This window comes from Mauremys mutica, chromosome 24 (assembly GCF_020497125.1).
Source record: "Mauremys mutica isolate MM-2020 ecotype Southern chromosome 24, ASM2049712v1, whole genome shotgun sequence".
Classification (NCBI taxonomy): domain Eukaryota; kingdom Metazoa; phylum Chordata; order Testudines; family Geoemydidae; genus Mauremys; species Mauremys mutica.
In genome coordinates this window covers 463278-485495 of record NC_059095.1, presented here as the reverse complement: position 1 = coordinate 485495, position 22218 = coordinate 463278, and the positions used below count along the sequence as shown (strand labels likewise).

Sequence of the window (22218 nt, the reverse complement as noted above, 5' to 3'; positions counted from 1 at the left end):
GCCTTCTCTTTCTGGCAGCTGCATTCACCACCCTGGTCAGGGCCTGAGACGGTTCCTTGAAGGCCTGAAGACTTTGCTTTCTCATACTGTACAGAACATGTATTCTAGGTCTTATCAAAGAGCATCAGCCTGACCCAACTGTCTGCCTTGGAAAGAGTCTTGGCACTCAGCCCTAGATAACAGCAAAAGCGTTCGGGTAGAGCAAACATGCAGGACTCTTGTTCTCGTAAGAGTCATATGGATTTATCAGCTTTAATTGCAAAGACTCAATAATCGATTCAAACAGATTATACAGAGATGTGTATGTGGGTGCACATGCGTCATCCTCATTTCCATCTTCATGCCTATATGGAGAGCGAGTTTCCATTGTAACTCTAACAGGGAAACTAACAAGCTTCCAAAAAGTTGCCCCCTCTTTCCTGAGCCCCCATGTGATCAGCCTGAACTATGAACAGCAATGGCAGTAGACCGTGTAGGTGCACATATTTCATTTAGAGCATAGACCAGACTAAGTATGCCTTGGATCATGTTCAAGGCTTTAGTCTGGTTACAGAACACAGTGAGGTCTAACCTACACTACACTTTAGAACCATGTCATAACTGGGTTGGAGGCCAAGCAGGGGGTAACCACATCCCAGGAATCTGTTGTAACTGGAGTGTTTCTGGGGCTTAAGCAAGTCAGAGGGACAGACATTTGCCTCCTGAGCACCACTGGACACTGAGTCACTTCACAATCTCTTTATGTTGTTGATGGCTGTTATAAAACAATAATTCCTCTTGAATAAAGCATCTCACTGAACATTAAATACATTCTGGCACATGTCGGAGAAACATCAGGCTTCAGTAAAACAAAATCTATTAAAATAGACAGCTATCAGGCCTATTCTTGTATTTTATAATGAGTGAGAGAAGGCCATAAGGATAAGGCACTTTCAAAACTAAGAAGCACAGTTAATTTGATCTCCTGTACTGGCTTTAGTCCTGTTGTACGTAGGATTTGGTTTCAGGTTACATGCACCAGCCCCACTAGGCAACTAATTTCCATTTATTTCAATGATTTTTAAAAATTAAAGTTTTTGGAGTAGGGATGGGGAGAGATTCTCTGAATTCCTTTCACTTATTCCCCCACCTCCAAACACACTCACCCACCCAGGCGGAATCAGAGCAACTACACCATCAGCTGAGGCTGGCAGGATGCAATGCCACTGAAAGCTCACCCATATGCTCCAAGCACCAGTTGGGCTGCCCCTGCAGTAGTATTCCCAGCTCCAGCTGACCCAGGAAATTCAGGACCTAAATGCACTTCTTGTGGCAGCAACATTCAAGGTCACACTTTTAAAAACAAATTCAGTGCATAGATTTCAAACCCTTCCTATCTAAAGTTTATCCCCAAACATTCACAGAGCACGACATGAAAGAACTGGCTGAATTCTCCATGAGCCATGGCTTTCCACATTCAGGAGACTGACCATTTCCTTCCTCACCCTCTGGGCAAAGGCCCTTCTCCCAGGCCCATACTTGTGCTATTGTAACCCACACACCTCCTGGGTGTGGTGTTCTGTCCCATTTAAGAGAGAGTGCTCTACCGCCTTAGCTAATAAAAGTTTGGCTCAATGGGCTGTACAAAAGAGGCTCATTTCCTCTGCAGATGCACTCCAGTCAGATGTTTAGTGGTGTTTTAATCAGATTTATCTGAAAACCATTTCCTAGGTTTATAAAATCTTAATTTAAGGAAATGCCCCTCCTAGCAATGAGAGAATCAAGCCCACCATCCAGCCTGCTTTGGAACCAGCATGGGCTAGAGTGTACTTGAGGGGTCTAAAACCTTCCTCAAATGTGCCCTACTGTGTAAATACAGATTCCGAGTTCTCTTTAGAAGCCAATTTCAGGCCCAATAATTTGGTGCCTTAGCAATAATAAATAATAATAAATGATCATTTAGATTGTGCTTGTATTGTCAGGATTCCAAAGTAGTTTACAAACAAACCAGTATCCAAACTCTAGGGATCATTTCACCTCCCCAGTGAAATGCAGTCAGCTCTGGGGTGGGGCAGAGAGTTGTTAGCTGTTAACTCTAACTGCCAACAACACTACCCAACTGTGTAAGATAGTAACAGTATGAATATAGAACACTTACAGCATTTTACATCTTCAAAACATGTGTAAACATTAAGTTAAGGAAGTGAAGAAGTTGTATCAATTAAGAATTGCAGGGGGAATTTAGATGAGAAACATGTAATTAACCGAGTGGTACCTGGCGAGTCCCATCAGGCATATAAAATATACCATATTACTTTGAAGCCCTACATCATGGGATACTTTGCAAGTATGGGAGGTGAAATGTATTAGCTCAGCTTCACAGGAGATAATTTACTCTTTGGATTTTTCAGCAAATTTCCATATTCAGTTGTTTCTAAGTATTTCATTTTCTTTTTAAGGGTATCAAAAGGAATTTGTGAGTTGGAGGAACACAAAACAGCCCCTTCCATGATGGGGAGGGGGGAGGCGCAAACAGGAGGGCAGTAGGAATTGTATAGTAACAAAATGCTGTCATAATTGTTGATGGGCTGGGAACTTGTACCCAAACCTGAGCCTGGCACAAATTTAAAACCCTCCTGAAAATAGGGGATTAGATGTAGAGACAAATCATGAAGCTAGCAGCAGGGTGAAGCGCATGGATGAAATTCAGGGATCCATCTGGCAGTGTCCTGATTTCCATCTCTCTCTTTTGAAACCTCAGGGATTGGAGGATATGTGAGGTCACAGGTGGCTTGGAGATGATTTCAATGCAGCTCTGAGGGATTTTTCCTTGGCTTGTTCACCACGTGTATTTGATCTCGCTTATTCAGCCTTTTTCGCTTTCCGTTTCCGTGTGCCTTCATTCAGTTCCTCCTTAGATTTCGCAGGAGGGGAAGTATCATGGGAATCCTCATAGTGGTCATGGTGACTGTTGTGCCCAATAGAAACAGAGCCAAAGAGTACTGGGCAGATGAAGCCTTCTATTGGAGCAAACGGCGAGGTATGCGAGTGAGTTGCAGTCATAAACACCTGTCATGCAACATCAGAGATGGGCAGTTACAGATCACATACCTCACCTGTTAAATACTAGTTGGCATAGGCACTGACTCCGTGGGTGGTCTGGGGCTGGAGCACCCATGGGGAAAAAATTGGTGGGTGGTCTGCACCCACCGGTAGCTCCCTGCCCTGCCCCCTAGCTCACCTCTGCCTACTCCCGAGTGCACTTTCCCTGCTTCTCCCCCTAGCTCTCAGCACTTGCTGCCAAAAACCAGCTGTTTCGTGGCAGCAAGTGCTTGGGGGCGGGGGGGAATGCGGTGCGCTCAGGGAATAGGTGGGGCCGGGGCAGGGATTTGGGGAAGGGGTCCAATAGGGACAGGTAGCAGGTGGAATTGGGGCGGGGACTTTGGGGAAGGGGTTGGAATGGGGGTAGGGCAGGACTGGGAGGAGGAGGTGGGGAAGGGGTGGGGCGGGAGGCGAGGGTGGGGGAGGGCGAGCACCCACCAATGCTGGGAAAAGTTGGCATCTATGCTAGTTGTCAAGGAATATTCCTGCCCCAGCTCCCTGAACCTTTTGTAGAGAGAGTGAATATTGCTAAGTGATTTGGGTCTTCAGTGCTGGGACCCTAATCTCCCATATCTCTGGAAGACTGGGAGAATTCAACACCCAGTTTCTTTACAGGCTAACTACAGTGTGAACACCCAGTGCTATCAATAACAGCCTAGGAGGGTCACCCAGAGCTTGGGCAAGAGCTTGTCCTAGGGCTTCTCTTGAACGCAAGCCGATGGAGTCCCTCTGCCTTACTCATTGCTAATTGTCCTTGCCAAAAATGCCATTTTCAACATTTCAGGCCAACTACTTTTTAAACGTCATAAAAGAAAAACTCTTACTGCCAACACCCACTAGTCAGAACTGCAGCACCCTACATTAGGTAAGGGGACATTGGACAGAATCTGACTAAACAAAAATGTAAAGCAGCATCCCAGAAGGGAGAGTTTTACATTAAACTGATTGACGTTTTGCAGCATGAGCTTTCGTGGGTGAATACCCACTTCTTCGGATGCAAGACACTTCTTGCCTTGCCTTGCATCCGAAGAAGTGGGTATTCACCCACGAAAGCTCATGCTGCAAAACGTCTGTTAGTCTATAAGGTGCCACAGGATTCTTTGCTGCTTCTACAGAACCAGACTAACACGGCTACCCCTCTGATATTAAACTGATTAACTCTTCCAATCTGACTCGTTACCCTGTGGCAATATGCACACACACACCCCGGCTCCACACCTGCGTGGGGATATGCCTCCCCCAAGCTGCAGTCTCCATAACTCTGGCAATCCTATCCCTGCCAACCTCACTCCATACCCCTATGGTGATACCACTACCCCAACCTGTCTTTGTACCCCTGAGGTGATGCATCTCCCCCAGCCTGACTCTGTACCCCAGTGGTGATATGGCCCCCCAACTTAGTTATGTACTCCTGAGGCAATGCACACCCCTTCTTTCCTTTGGTTTTGTAGACTCTTTAGCTGCAAACCTGTTGTAAACTCACCTTGCAAGCAATCATAAACATGGTGAAGAAGAAGATGAGGTTGGCTTTAGAGATGGGGAGCCAGTGAGTCTGCTGCAGGGTGAAGAGGATTGCTCCATACAGACTGGCTTTTGTTGGGCTAGGAAAGAAATTAGGTCTCATTTCATACAGCACATCAAGTAGAATTGCACAGAATAGGAGGCACTGTTCTTGGATATGTTCTTGGTCTGAGAGAACTTATTCTAGATACTTACAAGGTCATATGAAGAATTTCATTTGTTTCTGGCTTCCAGACTCCACGCAGCAGCTGCTCAAAATTAGACACCAAGGTAATGCCAGAACCTAGGAAACAGTTAAAGTGAAGCGGTGAAATCACCAAACCAGAAGAGCCCTGCAAAAGCACAACTTTTCCCAATCATATGGGAACCAGGCTAGTCCTAAAAGGAATAAAAGGGTCATAAGACCCATTCCTGATCAAAACAAAAGTAATCCTAAAACCAACCTTGGAGCCAAAGCTAAACTCTTGTACAGCTCTGTAAAGTGTTGTCATGTAGGGGAAGGGTATCTGGCTGACACAGACTAAACACCCTGTTAGCAAAATCCCTAAGGAAAATGGATTTAAACCTTTTGGCATAGACAGAAACACCCTGAAAAATATATAGGTGAGTCATAGCTAATGGTTACATGAATGGGACAGGGAACTAGGAGATCTTGAATCTTATCTCCAGATCTGCTACTGACTCCCAGTGTGGCCTCAGGCAATTCTCTGTGCCTCGGTTTCCCCACCAATAAAATGGGAATGATGACCCAATTCACAACTGAGCTACAAAGATTAAAGAATCTTTTTGTTAAGCATCATTATTAGGAACCCATTAGCTTCATCCCTAGCTCACTACTGAGAGACATGATGCAAGTGCCTCTGCTGCACTTCCAGACTTTCCTCTCCCACTCTTCAGGGGCTGAGTGTACCACTCATAAATTACAGGATCTCAGGATTTACCTTTGACCCATCCCGTAACCACCATAATGAACCATCCATGGTGGTAATGGTGGTGAGCGTGGTGGATCCCAACAGCAATTTTACGAACTCTAACCACCTCCTTCATTGCCACAAAGATGAGCTTCACAGGCAAGAAGCTGACACACTTGTAGAAGAGGTTCATGGGGCAGAAGAAAATCAAGTACCTGGAACAAAACCACAAAGAGTTCAAGCAGTGACCCATCTGTCCCAATTGGACTGTATAGGAGATGGTGAGAGAATAGTGTCTGTGCTGTCATTCTGAGTTACTGAGTCATGGAGAAGGCAGTGCTGGGTGCTGCTTGCACAGAATACAAAATCCCCTTTGGTATTAGGAAACTAAACTTTTCAGTGTCTGTTGAATTCTGCAGACACTTTACCATCATGATCAGTGAAATTGTGTACCCTTTTGTGTTGAAGTGCTTGCAGTCACTCCACGTCTACCCCAAACACAGCCTCTTTTCAGAGCCAGTAGTGTGTGTGCTGGTTTTGTAGGCTGTGCTACAGTTTAACTGAGGCATCTATGAACAGAAATAACCTACATTTGGGTTAACTTTAGCTCATCTCATCAAAAACTTAGGTCATCAGATTAACTGGAAACTAGGTCCAGAAATTCAAAAGACTATTCCATACTCCTCCCTATCTAATCCCCTCCTTTTCCTAATTCACCCAAATTGGGCGCTATGAGTACCCCCCCCCCGAGCTGTACCAAAGTGTGAAAGACTCACCATACTGCCGTGGCCAGGAGCACACTAGAGTTATTGCTGAAATAATCAATAGGAGCTTCGCCAAGTAACATATCAGCAAGAATATAACTTCCAAAGCAATGAAGCATAGCACAAAGCCATGAGGCAACAGGGCTCTGATGGGACATCTCAACAGCTCCTGTGAAGATTCCAATTGAGAAAATATAATCTACACACACATCACAACCCCAAGGCTTTGTCTTGCCAGGAGACTTGACCTGCATGCTCTCCATCAGAAAAAGGGCAGAGAACAGTATTCATGTAAAGAAAAACTAATTTTATTGACAGAGATTCCCCCAGCAGGCATACAATCATGAAGCAATTGGACTATCCCAAACAACATAACTGATCAGCGAGGCAGAGAATAACTAAACCAGTGTATGTAAAATAAAATTACAAAGTGGAAGGGCTAACTTCTCTTCCCTCTAACTTCTGATAATCCTTAATAGCGGCAGCTGAGATTCCAGTTGTAACCCAACAAATTTCAGTGCATAGATCTAGGTAGTTTTCTAAGAATTTGGGTTGCACAAAAATGCTAGCTAGAGTTGCATTGACAATAAAAGGAAATTCTCACACAACAGTCTGTGATATAAGCATGTGTCACAGGAAGTGAGCCAAGTTTTATTACAGTTTGTGGAGGATGGAAACTATTCTGAGCAGTGTGATGAGGCCTAGCGGCTCCATGTAGAACCATGGCTGGGAGTAGAGCAGTAGTGGGCTAGGGAGCCCCTGTCCCACTGGAGGAACAGTTTAAAAGGCCACTGGTCCCTCAGGAAAAGTGGGGGGGGGGATGGAGTTGAATGAGGACACAAGGCTGATGTTGAGTTATGTCAGGAGTAGCAACAATTTTTGTGAAGGCTGCCCTACTAGCAGGGGCTTGGATTCCTGCTGCTGCCCCCACTCCCCTGGGGGAGTGGAAGACCCTAAATCAGATTGATTGAACAGGCCACTAAGACACCGAGAAGCGTCTGCTAAGCCAATGATCATGCCTCAAACTGAAGGAGTTCCAGACTGGTAGGCAGTAACTAGAGGAAAACAATTTGGGGTTATCTCAATACCTAGGCCTGATGCTTTGATAAACCCCTAGGATCCTGGGTTGAGACCTGGTGGAGTGGATGGGCTTGGGTCTCTACCATGTCCCTCCCCTTGCTCCTCTGTGGTGTCAGAACCTCTGTGGGAGCAATTGGATGATGTAGGGGTGATTGAGGCTGCAGCTGGGGCCCCTGCTGGGACAACTAAACTGGCAGAAACCATAAGTCTTTTAACCTGATCATTAAGCTAGTTAGTCATTGGACTTTCCTACTACAAGCAGTCACCTTTTTCCCACTAAATCCAACTGCAGAGGGGCTTCCTCTAGGATTCTATGGGATTTTACAGTATTGCTCCTGTTTGAGATACTGCAAATAGAGTGTGGAGAGTGCCGTGCCAAGCCAGCCTGCCTGGACTTCTTTTGCCCCCATATTTGCCATCACCATGGAACCAGAGGCTTGACTTACCCTGAAAGATAAGTCACTAACTTGGTTCTGAGGCCTACTTAAAGATGCACTTTATCTAGCTAATAGAAGAAAAACCTCGTTTATAGTTTGACACGAGACTACGGTGACCAGAACACCTGGTCGAAAAGGGACCCTGGTGGCTCCAGTCAGAACCGCTGACCGGGCGTTAAAAGTCCAGTTGGTGGTGCTGCAGCGCTAAGGCAGGCTAGTCCCTACCTGTCCTGGCTCCGCGCTGTGCCCCAGAAGCAGCCAACACGTCTGGCTCATAGGAGGGGGAGGCCAGGAGGCTCTGTGTGCTGCCCCTGCCCCGAGCACCAGCTCCGCACTCCCATTGGCCAGGAACCGCAGCCAATGGGAGCTGTGGGGGTGTTGCCTGCGGGCAAGAGCAACAGGCAGAGCTGCCGCACCTCCGTCTAGGAGCCAGACCTGCTGCTGGCCACTTCTGGGGTGCAGCACAGTCTGCAGTGCCAGGACAGGCAGGAAGCCTGCCTTAGCCACCCTGCTTCACCGCTGACTGGGAGCCGCCAGAGGTAAGCCCATGCTCCAGCCCTGAGCCCTCCCAAACCAGAGCCCCCTCCTGCACTCCAAATGCTGCATCCCTGGCCCCACCCCAGAGCCTCTTCCCACACCCTGAACCTCTCATTTCTGGCCCCACCCCAGAGCTTGCACCCCCCCCAGTTGGAGCCCTCACCCCCTCCTTCACCCCAACCCCCTGCCTCAGCCCAGTGAAAGTAAGGGTGGCGGGAGAGCGAGCCACCAAGAGAGGGGGAATGTAGTGAGTGAGGGGCGGGGCCTCGGGGAAGGGGCAGGGCTAGGGTGTTCAGTTTTTTGGGATTAGAAAGTTGGCAACCCTACATGAGACCCCTGGTGAGACAGGGGATCTTATTGTTTACATGACTTAAACTCTAGTGAAAGTGCCAGACTGACAGACGTCCTAAGCAATAGTGAAAGCTGCCCTGATAGTGTACCTCACCTCAGACTTGGGGGCCACTACTGCCTGTAGAGATGAGGGGAGTTCAGTCTCTGACTCATTTGCTCATTGGCCTCTCTGCGACTGCCAAAAAGGGGAATAGTTCAGCCTCTATGAATATTGAGCATTGCCCAGTAGACTTTGGAAGAAAGGTGTCCCTTAAGAACATGGTTTCTATGCTTTGGACACCTGTTTTCTGGGCACTGGACTCAGACCCACCAACTCGTTTAATTCAGGGATCACTGAACAGCCAAGAGACAGTAAACAATTTTTGGTCACAACCAACTCTCATGGAGTTACAGGGTCTGCTCTAGGCCCCAGTCGCAGAGTCTGCTCGGGGCGGGGGCAGCACGCAGAGCCCCCTGGCCTCCCCCTCCTATGAGCCGGACGTGTTGGCTGCTTCTGGGGCACAGCGCAAAGCCAGGACAGGTAGGGACTAGCCTGCCTTAGCGCTGCAGCACCACCAAGTGGACATTTAAGGCTCGGTCAGCAGTGCTGACTGGAGCCACCAGGGTCCCTTTTTGACCAGGTGTTCCAGTCACCGTAGTCTCATGTCAAACTATGGTAACCAGTCTCCTGGAAGTGACCCTTTAGTGTCCTAGGCCCCTGTAATTCCACAGGGGCAGGCCCAGGGCCTCCAAGACTGGGCCTTCAGCACCAGCAATTGCTGTCTTTCTCCGTGGCTCCCTGAGTAAATCCAGTCAAGCCAGAGTCCTGTGAGAGGCTTACACTGACCCCCTTCAGGGTGCATTTATCTCAGGGAGTATTTACAGCAACACAGGCAGCCTTTTAAAAAAAAACAAGGTAGCCATTTATTAATCACCTGGCTACACAATCTTATGGTCCTTATGTTAGCACAGACACAGAAGTTACACTGTAGTCCAGGGGTCGGCAACCTTTCAGAAGTGGTGTGCCAAGTCTTCATTTATTCGCGGTAATTTAAGGTTTTGTGTGACAGTAATACATTTTACATTTACAGGGGCCGGCAGATGGAACCCCAGACTGGCAGCGGGCTGAGCAGACCGGCTGAGTGGCTCAGCCCGCTGCTGGTCTGGGGTTCCGGCCGCCGGCCCCACTCAGCCCATTGCCAGCCCAGGTTCTGTCCATGCAGGCCGGCAGCAAGCTCAGCGGCTCAGCCCACTGCCGGTCTGGGGTCCCGGCCGCCGGCCCTGCTCAGCCCGCTGCCGGCCCGGGGTTCTGTCCATCCAGGCCGGCAGTGGGCTGAGCGGGGCCAGCGGCCGGGATCCCAGGCTGGCAGCAGCATGCCACAGTAAATCAGCTTGTGTGCCGACCCCTGCGTAGTCCATCCTATCCAAACCAGTGCCATGATGAGCCAGCCAAGCTGTAATGGACTCCAGCTGTAGCTCTCCCCAGGTCCGGGCTCCTCAGGCCCTCCAAAAAGCAGCCCTTCTTCCAGTCACCTGACACCTTGTTCTCCAGCTCAGTTCACAAGTCCGACCTCCAGCTGTTGGGGTTTCCTGCTGTTTCATTGGGTATCTTTTTGTCTTGCTGGACTCTCTGATTTGAGTGAGATTAAGCCAGTTCTTCAATGACTCCATTTATTCCACCCAGACAGGGAGGTGAGACACACACCTCCTTGCTCCTGGAACAGTGCAGGAGACATGTTAACTCCAGCAATGCAACATTCGGGGGAAACTGAGGCATGCCTAGGATTCACTAAAAAGTTACAGAAAATTCCCACTTCCAGTCCACTCTAGGCTGGTGTGAAGACCTGACAACAAACAGGTGAAGAGCTCTGTGTCCTGCTACAGATTCCCCCACAGAACATGTAGGGCAGAATGGCTCAATCTGTAGTCTATTTAGTGTTAATACTTAAGTACTAAGTATAAGTATCAAGGACACTAACAAAAACCGATCTAGAACTTTATTAGCTTATTTCTAAAGCAGCCTCCAGCTAAGGTGGCTGGGTTGCTGGACAAAAACACACAGTAAAACCATTCTGATCAAGAGCTCTTAGAACGTATACAGGACAAAACAGAGGCCATCCTAGTACAGGAAAAAGGGGGACACAGGGTCAACAAGCTCAGATTAAATCATCTATTAAAATAAAAAACGATTAAGGTGTTGCTTAGGGGATTGCAAGGAATAGTCCTGTTCATGTCCTAGGACTCATCACTGCAGAAGCCCAATCACTGGCTAGCCTGAACTGTGACAATCAGACACAACACATGATTTTCAAGGAGGTGGTCTTAAATTTGGACAGACCTGATTTTAAGCAGGACAAGACCTCTGGTATCTATTTTCCTTGCTCCAGGCTAGGAGAAGAGATAGCAACCTTGTTAAGATTTATATTTATTATAAAATATTCTTCCAGATGTGTTGCAGGTATTACAAAGAAGCATATTAAATTAATTTTCATCTGTTTATATTATATTAATGTGCTCTCTGTGCTTTAGAGACTATTTGATTTGCAGGTCCCTTTCACAAGGTGTTACAATTCAACTAGACAAAATTCCAGTGAAAGTGAAGAGACTGGAATAAGAAACGCAAACGAGTCTATGGGTTTCTGCAACCTGTGTGAGATCTGAGGGGTCAAGATTGTGTAGATGAGCCCATAGAGAGCTCTTGTTCTCCCTGAATTAATCACTGTCCTATTGCTCAGGACACGAACACTAAACTCTCAATAAGGGAAACTTCCCATTTCTTCTTTGCCCATATTTATTTCATAACTATACAGCCATGTAGGGCCAGAAGCTGGTTCTGTTTTGATAGTTCTACCCTATATATATCTTGAAACTCTGTAACATTTTCAATGTGATAGGGACAGTGGAATTCTCTTCAGTTCTTTTTATGTGAAATAATATATATAAAAGCTCTAAATACATTCACAAGATGGAAATACCATATAAATAACCATTAGGGCTGTCAAATGATTAAAAAAAAATCATGATTAATCATGCAATTAAAAAGATTAATTGTGTGATTAATCGCACTGTTAAACAATAATAGAATACCATTTATTTAAATGTTTTGGATATTTTCTACGTTTACAAATATACTGATTTCAGTTACAACCCAGAATACCAAGTGTACGGTGTTCACTTTATATTTTTTATTACAAATATTTGTGCTGTAAAAAACAAAAGAATGAGTATTTTTCAGTTTACCTCATACAAGTACTGTAATGCAATCTCTTTGGCCTGGTCTACACTAGGGGGGGGTGTCGAACTAAGGTACGCAAGTTCAGCTACGTGAATAGCGTAGCTGAACTCGAACTACCTTAGTTCAAACTACTCACCCATCCAGACGCCGCGGGATCGAAGTCCACGGCTCCCCCGTCGACTCCGCCACCGCCGTTCGCGGTGGTGGAGTTCCGGAGTCGACGGGAGTGCATTCGGAGTTTGAACTATCGCGTCTAGATTAGATGCGATAGTTCGAACTCCGAGAAGTCGAACTCTACACATCGACCCGGTAGGTAAGTATAGACCTACCCTTTATCAAGAAAGTTGAACTTACAAATGTAGAATTATGTACAAAAAATAACTGCGCTCAAAAACAAAACAATGTAAAACTTTAGAACCTTCAAGTCTACTCATTCCTACTTCTTGTTCATCTAGTCACTCAGACAAACAAGTTTGTTTACATTTGCAGGAGATAATACCCACTTCTTGTTTACAATGTCACCTGAAAGTGAGAACAGGCATTCTCATGGCACTGTTATAGCCGGCATTGCAAGATATTTATGTGCCAGATTCGCTAAAGATTCATATGTCCCTTCATCTTCAACCACCATTCCAGAGGACATGCGTCCATACTGATGACAGGTTCTGCTCGATAATGATCCAAATCAGTGTAGACTGATGCATTTACGGTTTCATCTTCTGAGTCAGATGCCACCAACAGAAGGTTGATTTTATTTTTTGATGGTTCGGGTTCTGTAGTTTCCGCATCGGAGTGTTGCTCTTTTAAGACTTCTGAAAGCAAGCGCCACACCTCATCCCTCTCAGATTTTGGAAGGGACTTAAGATTCTTAAACCTTGGGTTGAGTGCTGTAGCTACCTTTAGAAATCTCACATTGGTACCTTATTTGCATGTTGTCAAATCTGCAGAGAAAGTGTTCTTAAAATGAACCACATGTGCTGGGTCATCATCCGAGACTGCTATAATATGAAATACATGGCAGAATGCGGGTAAAACAGAGCAGGAGACATACTCTTCTCTCCCAAGGAGTTCAGTCAAAATGTAATTTAACACATTATTTTTTTAACAAGTGTCATCAGCATGAAAGCATGTCCTCTGGAATGGTAGCCAAAGCATGAAGGAGCATACGAATGTTTAGCATATCTGGCATGTAAATACCTTGCAATGCCAACTACAAAAGTGCCATGTGAAGGCCTGTTCTCACTTTCTGGTGACATTGTAAATAAGAAGCTAGCAGCATTATCTCCAGTAAATGTAATTGTTCGTCTTAGCGATTGGCTGAATAAGAAGTAAGACTGAGTGGACTTGTAGTCTCTAAAGTTTTTTACATTGTTTTGTTTTTGAGTGCTGTTATGTAAGGAAAAAAATCTACATTTGTAAGTTGCACTTTCACAATAAAGAGATTTCATTATGGTACTTGTATGAGATGAATTGAAAAACACACTTTCTTGATCGTTTTTACAGTGCAAATATTTTTAGTAAAAACATAAAGCGAGCACTGTACACTTTGTATTCTGTGTTGTAATTTATATCAATATGGTTGAAAATGTAGAAGAACATCCAAAAATAGTTAAAGTTCAATTTTTGTTCTATTGTTTAACAGTGTGATTAAAACTGCGATTTAATCGTGATTAATTCTGAGTTAATTGTATACGTTAACTGTGATTAATCAACAGCCTTAATAACAATTCAATATTAATTGCTTTTGTCCATGTCTTACAAATAAACCCTGAACCTGCAGAGTTTATGCAGGGCATCAATTATTGAAGTGACTAAATAGATAAATAACCTATGAGTATTGGGGACAAACATATATTAAACTGCAAAAGTATTCAGTAGTTTCATGTGTAAACAGACATCCTCGTATTTTTTTTTCTAAGCATTTTTATAAGTCAGTCTCCCTCCTCCCCCATTAATGCAGAAGTAGAAAGCTCACTAAGCCAGTCTGTATCTGAAGGCAGAATTGCAGATTTCTGATTTCTCCAAATAATCCTTTTGGCTACTAAAATAGTTACTGCAATCCATTTCTTAATGATAACTGGTAATACCAACTCATCTAGCACTCCTAAAATACACAGGCGTGGAGAAGGAATGATTGCAACACTCTCTTTTTGAGAGAGCACTCTATATGGTGTTTCAGAATGCGTGCATTTTTTAACAGGTATAGAGATGTGTAAAAGGTTGGTATATAGCTGTTTGCGTCTCCTTGACAACAGTTGATTGCAACAATCGAACCTTAAACAAACGTTCCGGAGGCCAGTAGTACCTGCTTATTATCTTGTTCTGGAAGAATCACAAGGATAAAGAACTCAAAGTATCTTTCACATTTAGCCAGGATATTCTCCCAGGTTTCTGTTGTGAGAATAAGGCTAAGTTGGTGGTTGTCTTTCTTTTTTTCCTCCTTACCACCCCCCACCCCCAGTGTTCTTTGAAATTGAGAGGGTAATGCAAAGCATTAAGCCACCTATAAATAATTCCTACTTAGTGACTTTTGTTTCCATATTAACATGCTCTTCTAAAGGTGAGAGAGATGAAACAGACCAATTGTCCCCTAGCCTTGCATGAATCCTTGAGCATAGCTGCTGAAAGAAGGAACTGTGAGACTGCAGTAGTTGTTTGTTACACTGACCTCCTTCAATTACATGTGTATCATCCTGAATGGTATATTTAATTTTTGTTAATTATTTTTCTATCCAAATTTTCTTACACATGGAATTGGACTTGAAGCAGGGGTTATCCCATAGTTGTGGGAGAAGAGAATTAGTAAGACGATGTTGTAATCATCTTAATGCGTTGCATGATGCCCCATGTAGATGCAAAGACTGGATTTTTCCTTAAGGGTGTGGGTAGCCTCTTAAGGTATATAAAAGAAGAGAGGGAACCAAAGGGCATAGCTAAGGTTATTTTCCTATTTCAATCCCTTCAATTCTCTTTGTCACTGATTTAATTGAAACTCTACCAATTGCATTAAATTACTATAAATATGATCACAACTTGTGGGCCTCAGCAGACATTGATATGATCTGATTTAATTGAAGTCTATGAACTGGCCAAGAGTTAACCCCTGGTGCAGCTGTTACTCTCTATAGACGCCAGAAGGAATGATGATCTGATATTTTGTTTTGGAAACTGATAGCTCGCCACTGTCTAAAAATATGCATTGGCCTCAGCCTAGGGGCCCTCTAGAACCCCTGCACCACCTGTTCCCCTCATTCATCACAAAATAATCAATTAACACACAAACAGTGATCCTGAAGCTTTAAGATAAGAGAAAGGGGTTATATGATTCTTTGCTTCTCCTGTGCTGGCTTTCAGCTGCCATGTAGAATAGAAAATGGTGCCAGTCTATTAAGCATAGCTGCCATTTTGCTGCTAATCAACTCCTTACTCCCAAGAACAATCTGCTGCTTTTTGTGTATCGGAAAACTTCCCTCTTCCCCCAAAGTCTACCATCACAGACATGTTTCTGCAGGAAAACTTTTTAAAAACAAATTCTGCAAGATGCTGTATAACCTTGAACTCATACCAGCATCCTATATATGGTGTTTCAACTAGTGTTTACTAGTTGTCAACTACAAATTGCCAAGTGCTCAGTAAGAAGTAGACTGTCAGGGCCCAACTACAATTAACTTTACTTGCTTAAAGAAACAGGTCTTGGATTTTTTATTTTACCTTTTGCTGAACCTCAGAAATGATAGGCACAAATGCATGCCAAAAAAAAAATGTTCTAGGCAGTAAAGATTCTGAATGCAATGAGAAATTATTTTAAAATATTCTGTCAGAACACATCCTTCATCAGATCTGCCCCCTCCCTGCTCTGTCCAAGTTGGAATCCTTTGAGGTGAAAGCAGCTATTACATCTGGCAAATAATTACCCAATGGGGCCCCCGTCTGCAGGGGACAGAACTCAGTTCAATAAGTACACTGGCAGGCCATAGAATGAAACGATGGTAAAATTCTGTTCTGCTAAGTTAACATTATACACTGTTACCAACAAAGCCCTACTTCAATAATAATGACTGGAGCCTGCCTTAGTCAAATTATGCCTAGCCCACACTACTCAGCTATAAAGAGACCTCTCTCTCAAATATGTTTGGGACTGCTGAAAAATCCAGTAAAAATAAAATAACTATGATAGCTTTTTAGGCAGTTTCTTTAGGAGTTAATATCAGCCTTGAAGTTTACATACAACATCCTGATCTCATCTGCCATATAACACCATGTAATCTCACCCAAAAAGCAAATAGTATATTACTATCCACTCCCTGATCTCAACTATAGAAGCTGTAGACTGAATGACACTAGGAACATAGCAAGAGGCTACACGCACTGCTCTGTAACCCAAGAATGTTTTTACCTGGCTTGCATACTTAAATAATGTTTTTATTTATTTTTTTTGTCACTTCTTAAGTATTCATCTCAGGGCTTCCTGTTGGGAGTGGCCTGTAAGTGAGCAAACAAGGAAAACCACGAAGCTCTATTTACAGAGACTAACAAAAAATGTTGTAAATCCACTAGTACAGAAATCTACTTTATATCGAATAAAGCAGAATCTGAGCATGCCAAAGCCACACTGACATGGATTATTCCTTATTTATTAGGCAATTATTCTGACAAATTCAGAGGTGAATTTTTTTTTGAGGGACATCTTCATATATTGCTGATGTCCAACTAGTCACCTTGTCCAACAGCTGACTAATTCCGGATGGGGATGAAATATACATTCAAACAGAACAATTCCTGAACCCCAGATATGCTGCCTCAAAGGCACTGCATGGAGAACTTTAAGAATATTTGTGAAGTTGACATCTCCCTTCAGTTTAGGATTTTTAGATTCCAGGAACCTTCTTGGTTCTGGTAAATTTCCAAGTCATACTGCCCAGGTTTGCTACCCTCTAGAACTGGATACTAACCAAATTACATTCAAGATGACACATCACTCTTATCTGAAAAGCATGCTCTAATAACAGAAGTCATTTATAATCAAACCTTTGGTGGCAGAATTCCTGTACAAGCTAATTTAATTCCAATCTATTTACAGGAGCTCTGACCTCTCTCTTTGGCACAAATAAGGATGGTGACAAGGCATATACATGGAATCCATGGAAAAACCAGAAGGGCTGCATTCTACGATATCTGCTTGGTACTCCCATGACCTCAGTGAGTAGCACAGGTGTAAGCAACAGCACAATTCAGAAGGTGAAGTCTAAAAGTGACAGATTTAATGTCCATGCTTTTGTTGTTGGTCTAAATGCTCGTTGGAGGAATGATTTGCTAGGTGGATGTAGTGTGAATATTTTCACACTGACAAATATCAAAATGCCTTTAGATGGGCATAGCCGACTGGAAGAGAGAGACCTCTCATTTATGGTTTCTTTGAGCAATGATGTCAACCATGGCTAGTCCATGCAGGCATAATGCAGGCAGGGGCCACGAGAGCTGCGCACACACTGATCTGCCACTGCACATTAATTCTGATCTGCAATCCTAGTTACAGGAACTCACACATCTCTGCTAATGCATCTCATTCCTGAGCTGCTATCCCAGTTCTGGTCTCTTATTGAGCAGAAGCTGACAAATTTTGTGGCAGCACTGGTGGACATTAGGATGCGGCTTCAGCTGCAGTATGAACCCAGGTCTCTTATAGTAAAAGGAGAGCATACTAATTCACTCCCCTCCCCTCCCATCCTCCCAGCACTAGCCCTGTCCAGTTAAGTAGACCTGTTGCTAAGTGGTTCAAAGGATTCATGTACTCTTCCTTCTGATTAGACTCATCTTACCAGGAAGTGACTGAGAATTCTGATTTTAATTATTTTATAACCAACTAAAATTAGTTTCCAAGAGCAGATCTCTCTACTAGTTGTCACGCTGAGCTCAAAACCAGTCAAATCAGGAACCATTTTTTTAATGAGCTGCTGGAGAAAAATGATGCTATTAATGGGAATCTTCCTTGCATCAGCCACTTTAATAACCAATCCTTGAGCTTCCCCAAAGACCTAATACTTAACAGACTCTTCTTCTGTTAAGGATTTTAGAGAGATTTTTATTAAGACCTTAAAAACTACCTGTTGCTCTAAGTGTGATTGATTTTGGTTTTTTTGGTTGGTTGGGTTGGTTTGGTTTGTTTGTTTGGAGAACAGACAGTCACACTCTGGCAAGGCTGAGACTGCACCCAAAAAAGTATCTGTTTCAGGCTCACCATCATGGTAAAGCAGGTCAAAGAAAAAAAATTGGCAGATGAGATGTGAGGAGAGGCATAGTTGCACCCACTGCAGTCTTCATAGAAGCATAGAAGATTAGAGTTGGAAGAGACCTCAGGAGGTATCTAGTCCACCCCCCTGTTCAAAGCAGGACCAAGATGTACATGGAATCCATCTAGTAGCTCAGCAGAGGATACCTGCATCTGTTTGGAAAAACTGCTGCTCATAATAGGGATGGTCTAAGACAAGTTTACTACTGTGCTGAGGCAGAACGAGGGCTGCACTTGATGACTTATTGAGGTACCTTCTGGCTCTGTATGATTTTTATGAAACTCTTCTTTCAGATTTACTTTTACTCAAAAATAGAGCTGTTGATTAATCACACTGTTAAACAATAGAATACCAATTGACATTTATTAAATATTTTGGATGTTTTTCTATATTTTCAAATATATTTATTTCAATTACAACATAGAATACATAAGAACATAAGAATGGCCATACTGGGGCAGACCAAGGGTCCACCCAGCCCACCATCCTGTCTGCCAACAGTAGCCAATGCCAGGTGCCCGAGAGGGAGTGAACCTAACAGGCAATGATCAAGTGATCTCTCTCCTGCCATCCATCTCCATCCTCTGACAAACAGATGCTAGGGACACCATTCCTTACCCATCCTGGCTAACAGCCATTAATGGACTTAACCTCCATGAATTTATTTAGTTCTCTTTTTAAACCCTGTTATAGTCCTAGCCTTCACAACCTCCTCACGTAAGGAGTTCCACAGGTTGACTGTGCGCTGTGTGAAGATCTTCCTTTAATTCGTTTTAAACCAGCTGCCCACTAATTTCATTCAGTGACCCCTAATTCTTGTATTATGGGAATAAGTAAATAACTTTTCCTTATCCACTTTCTCCACATCACCCAGATGCACGAAAGATTCATATAGCCCATCATGCTTCAACCATCATTCCAGAGAACATGGGTCCATGCTGATGATGGATTCTGCCCGATAACAATCCAAATGAATGCTGACCGACACATGTTCATTTTCATCATCTGAGTAGACAGGATACTGGGCTAGATGGACCTTTGGTCTGACCCGGTACAGCTGTTCTTATGTTTTTATGTTCTTATGGGATATAAATACCTTGCAATGCTAACTGCAAAAGTTCCATGTGAACATCTGTTCTCACTTTCAGGTGACATTGTGAACAAGAAGCTGGCAGCATTATCTCCCGTTAATGTAAACAAACTTGTTTGTTTGAGTGATTGGATGAAGAAGCAGTAGGACTGAGTGGACTTGTAGGCTCTAAAGTTTTAGATTGTTTTGTTTTTTAATGCAGTTTATTTTTTGTGCATACTATTTTTACAATATTTGTAATAAATAAATATAAAGTGAACAGTCCTCACTTTATTGATTTCAATTACAACACAGAACATATATTTTAAAATGTGGAAAACATCCAAAAATATATATAAATTTATATAAATGGTATTTTATTGTTTAATAGCGTGCTTAATCATGACTAATTTTTTTAAGTGCTTAACAGCCCTACTCAAAAACTTACATGCAGAATAGTCTGTAAGAAGGTGTCCCCTTGTAGACACTTTCCACTTGTAAGCTGCCATCCTTCTGATTCTAATTTCAGAAAGGAATTAGACATGGAGAAGTAGGCAAAATAACTGGAAATGGTACACAAGGGAAAGACTCAAATACAGCAAATAAACCAAAAGGAAGTCCTATGTGACAGGAAGCCAGCGAAACTTGAGACTGTTTCATTTTTATCTAAAATTTCTCTGCAATAAGGTCTTACAGCAACAGCTAATAGAGACAACCCAGGCAGCTATTATTTGGCAGCCTCTGTTCTTGAATTAAATGTTTACTCTTAACATCAGTACTGTGCTTTGAACCATAAAGCACTGCAAGTGCTCAATGTTATTTACTGAAGTTTTCATGCACATGCACCTTTTTCTACCTCTATATCCTAGCCAATTCAGTGCAATTAAAAAAATCTTAATTGGTATGACAAACTATGCTGTCATTGCCATAGGCAGAGTACAGTAATGCCAAGTGTCTCAGTACCTCAGCTGCCTCCTCAGAATAGGGTTATGCAGCCATATCTATGTTCATTTTATATTATTGACTAAGTGACAGATTACTACAGAGCAGATTACACTCTGTCATTTCTTTCCTTTGGCCTCAGGTTAGGCACATTTTCCATCTATGACCCTTGCCCATCCCACATGTTGGAACCCCTCAACTCCTGTGTTCAAAATCTTTCTTAGCAGGACAAGCTACAGGTCTTGCCCAAGTTCAACCACAGTCTAATCAGCATTGCTCTAGGACAGTTTCACAGTCCTTTACCCGGATCTGGCATTAGTGTCCAGACCTGCTTCAGTGATGAGATACCACATAGTGTGGTGCCATCTCTTTCCTTTCTCCTAGTGCTGTTAACTTTTTCTTCCTTGCTTTTTATTAACAGAATTGGTTAATTGGAGGATCCTGCAGTCTTGTACTTCTTGGTATTTTGAACACTGATGTAGAAATTTCTTATTTTCAATCTCTACCCTGGACATGGTTACCTTGTGGATCCTCCTAGGGTCTCCTGGCCAGTGTTTCCTGAACTTTCTCTGCCAGTTTGTTTCTGAGCTTAGTGGGCATCTGCCTAGTTTGTGTATTTCAGTGGGAGTGAGGTATGGGCAAGCGAGACACTTCTGTGCAGGGATCGAGGGAGCAGTTCCTCTGGTTGTGATTTTCGATCCCCGCTCTCCCCAGCCCGAGGGCAGTGTATTGCCCCTCGCTACCCCTCCCCCGACCCGCTGAGTGACGGGCTATTTTCTGAGTCGGTGATCACTTACCAGACCTGCTGGTCCCCGACCTTATATAGACACGGCCTGTGCTGCACAGCGGTGCCCTGCGGGGGAGGGGATCCCACAGGGCATGGGGAGGGAAGGAAGAGGCGAGAGGGCAGTGGGGGTGGAGAGCTAGGGGAGGGCTGCTGGAGGGGACCCCATGGGCCAGCTGGAGGGTGTGGAGCAGCCTGAGCGGGATTTGGGGAGGGGTGACCCCCATAAGCCCCGAGGCAGAGGGAGGAGGAACCCCCCCCTTCCCCCACTCTCTGCGCTGCCGGAACAAGGGGCCCCCGGCCCTGGCTAAGGCGGGTGTGGGGCTCAGGGCACAGGCAGCCCGCGCCCCCAGACACACCGCTCCCGCACTGACCTGCCTCGTACTTGAGGTAGAGGATGGAGACGATGAAGTAGCCCAGGTCGAAGAGCGGGAAGACAGGCACCCGGGCGAAGGCGGCCGCCAGCTCCCCGAGCTGCAGGGCCCCCGCTAGCTCCATGGCCGCAGCCTCCCCCGACCCGGGCAGAGAGCGGGGCTCAGGAGCCGGCAGCGCTCGGAGCCCACGGGACTGGAGCGTCCGCCCGCCAGCTGCCGGGCTCCGGCTAGCGTGGAGCCGCCCACCCCCGTCGGGCCGCCCCCGGGCCCGCCTCCTCCGCTGCCCTGTCCGGGCGCCGCGCTCTGGGCTGCGGGGCCGGGTCCTCCTGTCCCCGGACACAGACCGTGTGCGCAGACCCCGCCGCCCTGCTCCTCCCGTCCCCGGGCGCAGACCCCGCCGCCCAGCTCCTCCCGTCCCCGGACGCAGACCCCGCCGCCCAGCTCCTCCCGTCCCCGGGCGCAGACCCCGCCGCCCAGCTCCTCCCGTCCCCGGACGCAGACCCCGCCGCCCAGCTCCTCCTTTCCCCGGGCGCAGACCCCGCCGCCCAGCTCCTCCCGTCCCCGGGCGCAGAACCCGCCGCCCAGCTCCTCCTGTCCCCGGGCGCAGACCCCGCCGCCCTGCTCCTCCCGTCCCCGGGCGCAGAACCCGCCGCCCAGCTCCTCCCGTCCCCGGGCACAGACCGTGTGCGCAGAACCTGCCGCCCAGCTCCTCCCGTCCCAGGGCGCAGACCCCGCCGCCCAGCTCCTCCCGTCCCCGGACGCAGACCCCGCCGCCCAGCTCCTCCTTTCCCCGGGCGCAGACCCCGCCGCCCAGCTCCTCCCGTCCCCGGGCGCAGACCCCGCCGCCCAGCTCCTCCCGTCCC

The 22218-nt window shown here is 45.5% G+C and overlaps 1 protein-coding gene across 2 annotated transcripts; it reads right to left on the bottom strand.

Annotated features, from left to right (window-relative positions):
• Positions 1 to 222: 222 nt before the first annotated feature.
• On the bottom strand, positions 223 to 21534 carry TMEM38A (transmembrane protein 38A). Of its 2 annotated transcripts, none has more exons than XM_044998561.1 (6): positions 21356 to 21534; positions 6290 to 6446; positions 5544 to 5728; positions 4798 to 4885; positions 4565 to 4682; positions 223 to 3048 (listed from the first exon to the last, which is right to left on the bottom strand). In XM_044998561.1, exons 1-6 carry the CDS (start codon positions 21477 to 21479, stop codon positions 2842 to 2844), a joined length of 879 nt encoding a protein of 292 aa, XP_044854496.1. In that variant the 5' UTR covers positions 21480 to 21534; the 3' UTR covers positions 223 to 2841. The 2 variants fall into 2 exon arrangements, with proteins under 2 accessions (XP_044854496.1, XP_044854497.1); XM_044998562.1 differs by having other exon boundaries at positions 232 to 3048; positions 21367 to 21445.
• Between the last annotated feature and the right edge of the window lie 684 nt (positions 21535 to 22218).

Coding starts and splice junctions, on each gene's coding strand:
- TMEM38A (XM_044998561.1), bottom strand. CDS start 21,479: ATGGAGCTAGCGGGGGCCCTGCAGCTCGGGGAGCTGGCGGCCGCCTTC. Junction 5,729..6,289: donor CTCCTGGCCACGGCAGTATG/GTGAGTCTTTCA, acceptor GTTTTGTTCCAG/GTACTTGATTTTCTTCTGCC. Junction 4,683..4,797: donor GAAATTCTTCATATGACCTT/GTAAGTATCTAG, acceptor TTTCTTTCCTAG/CCCAACAAAAGCCAGTCTGT.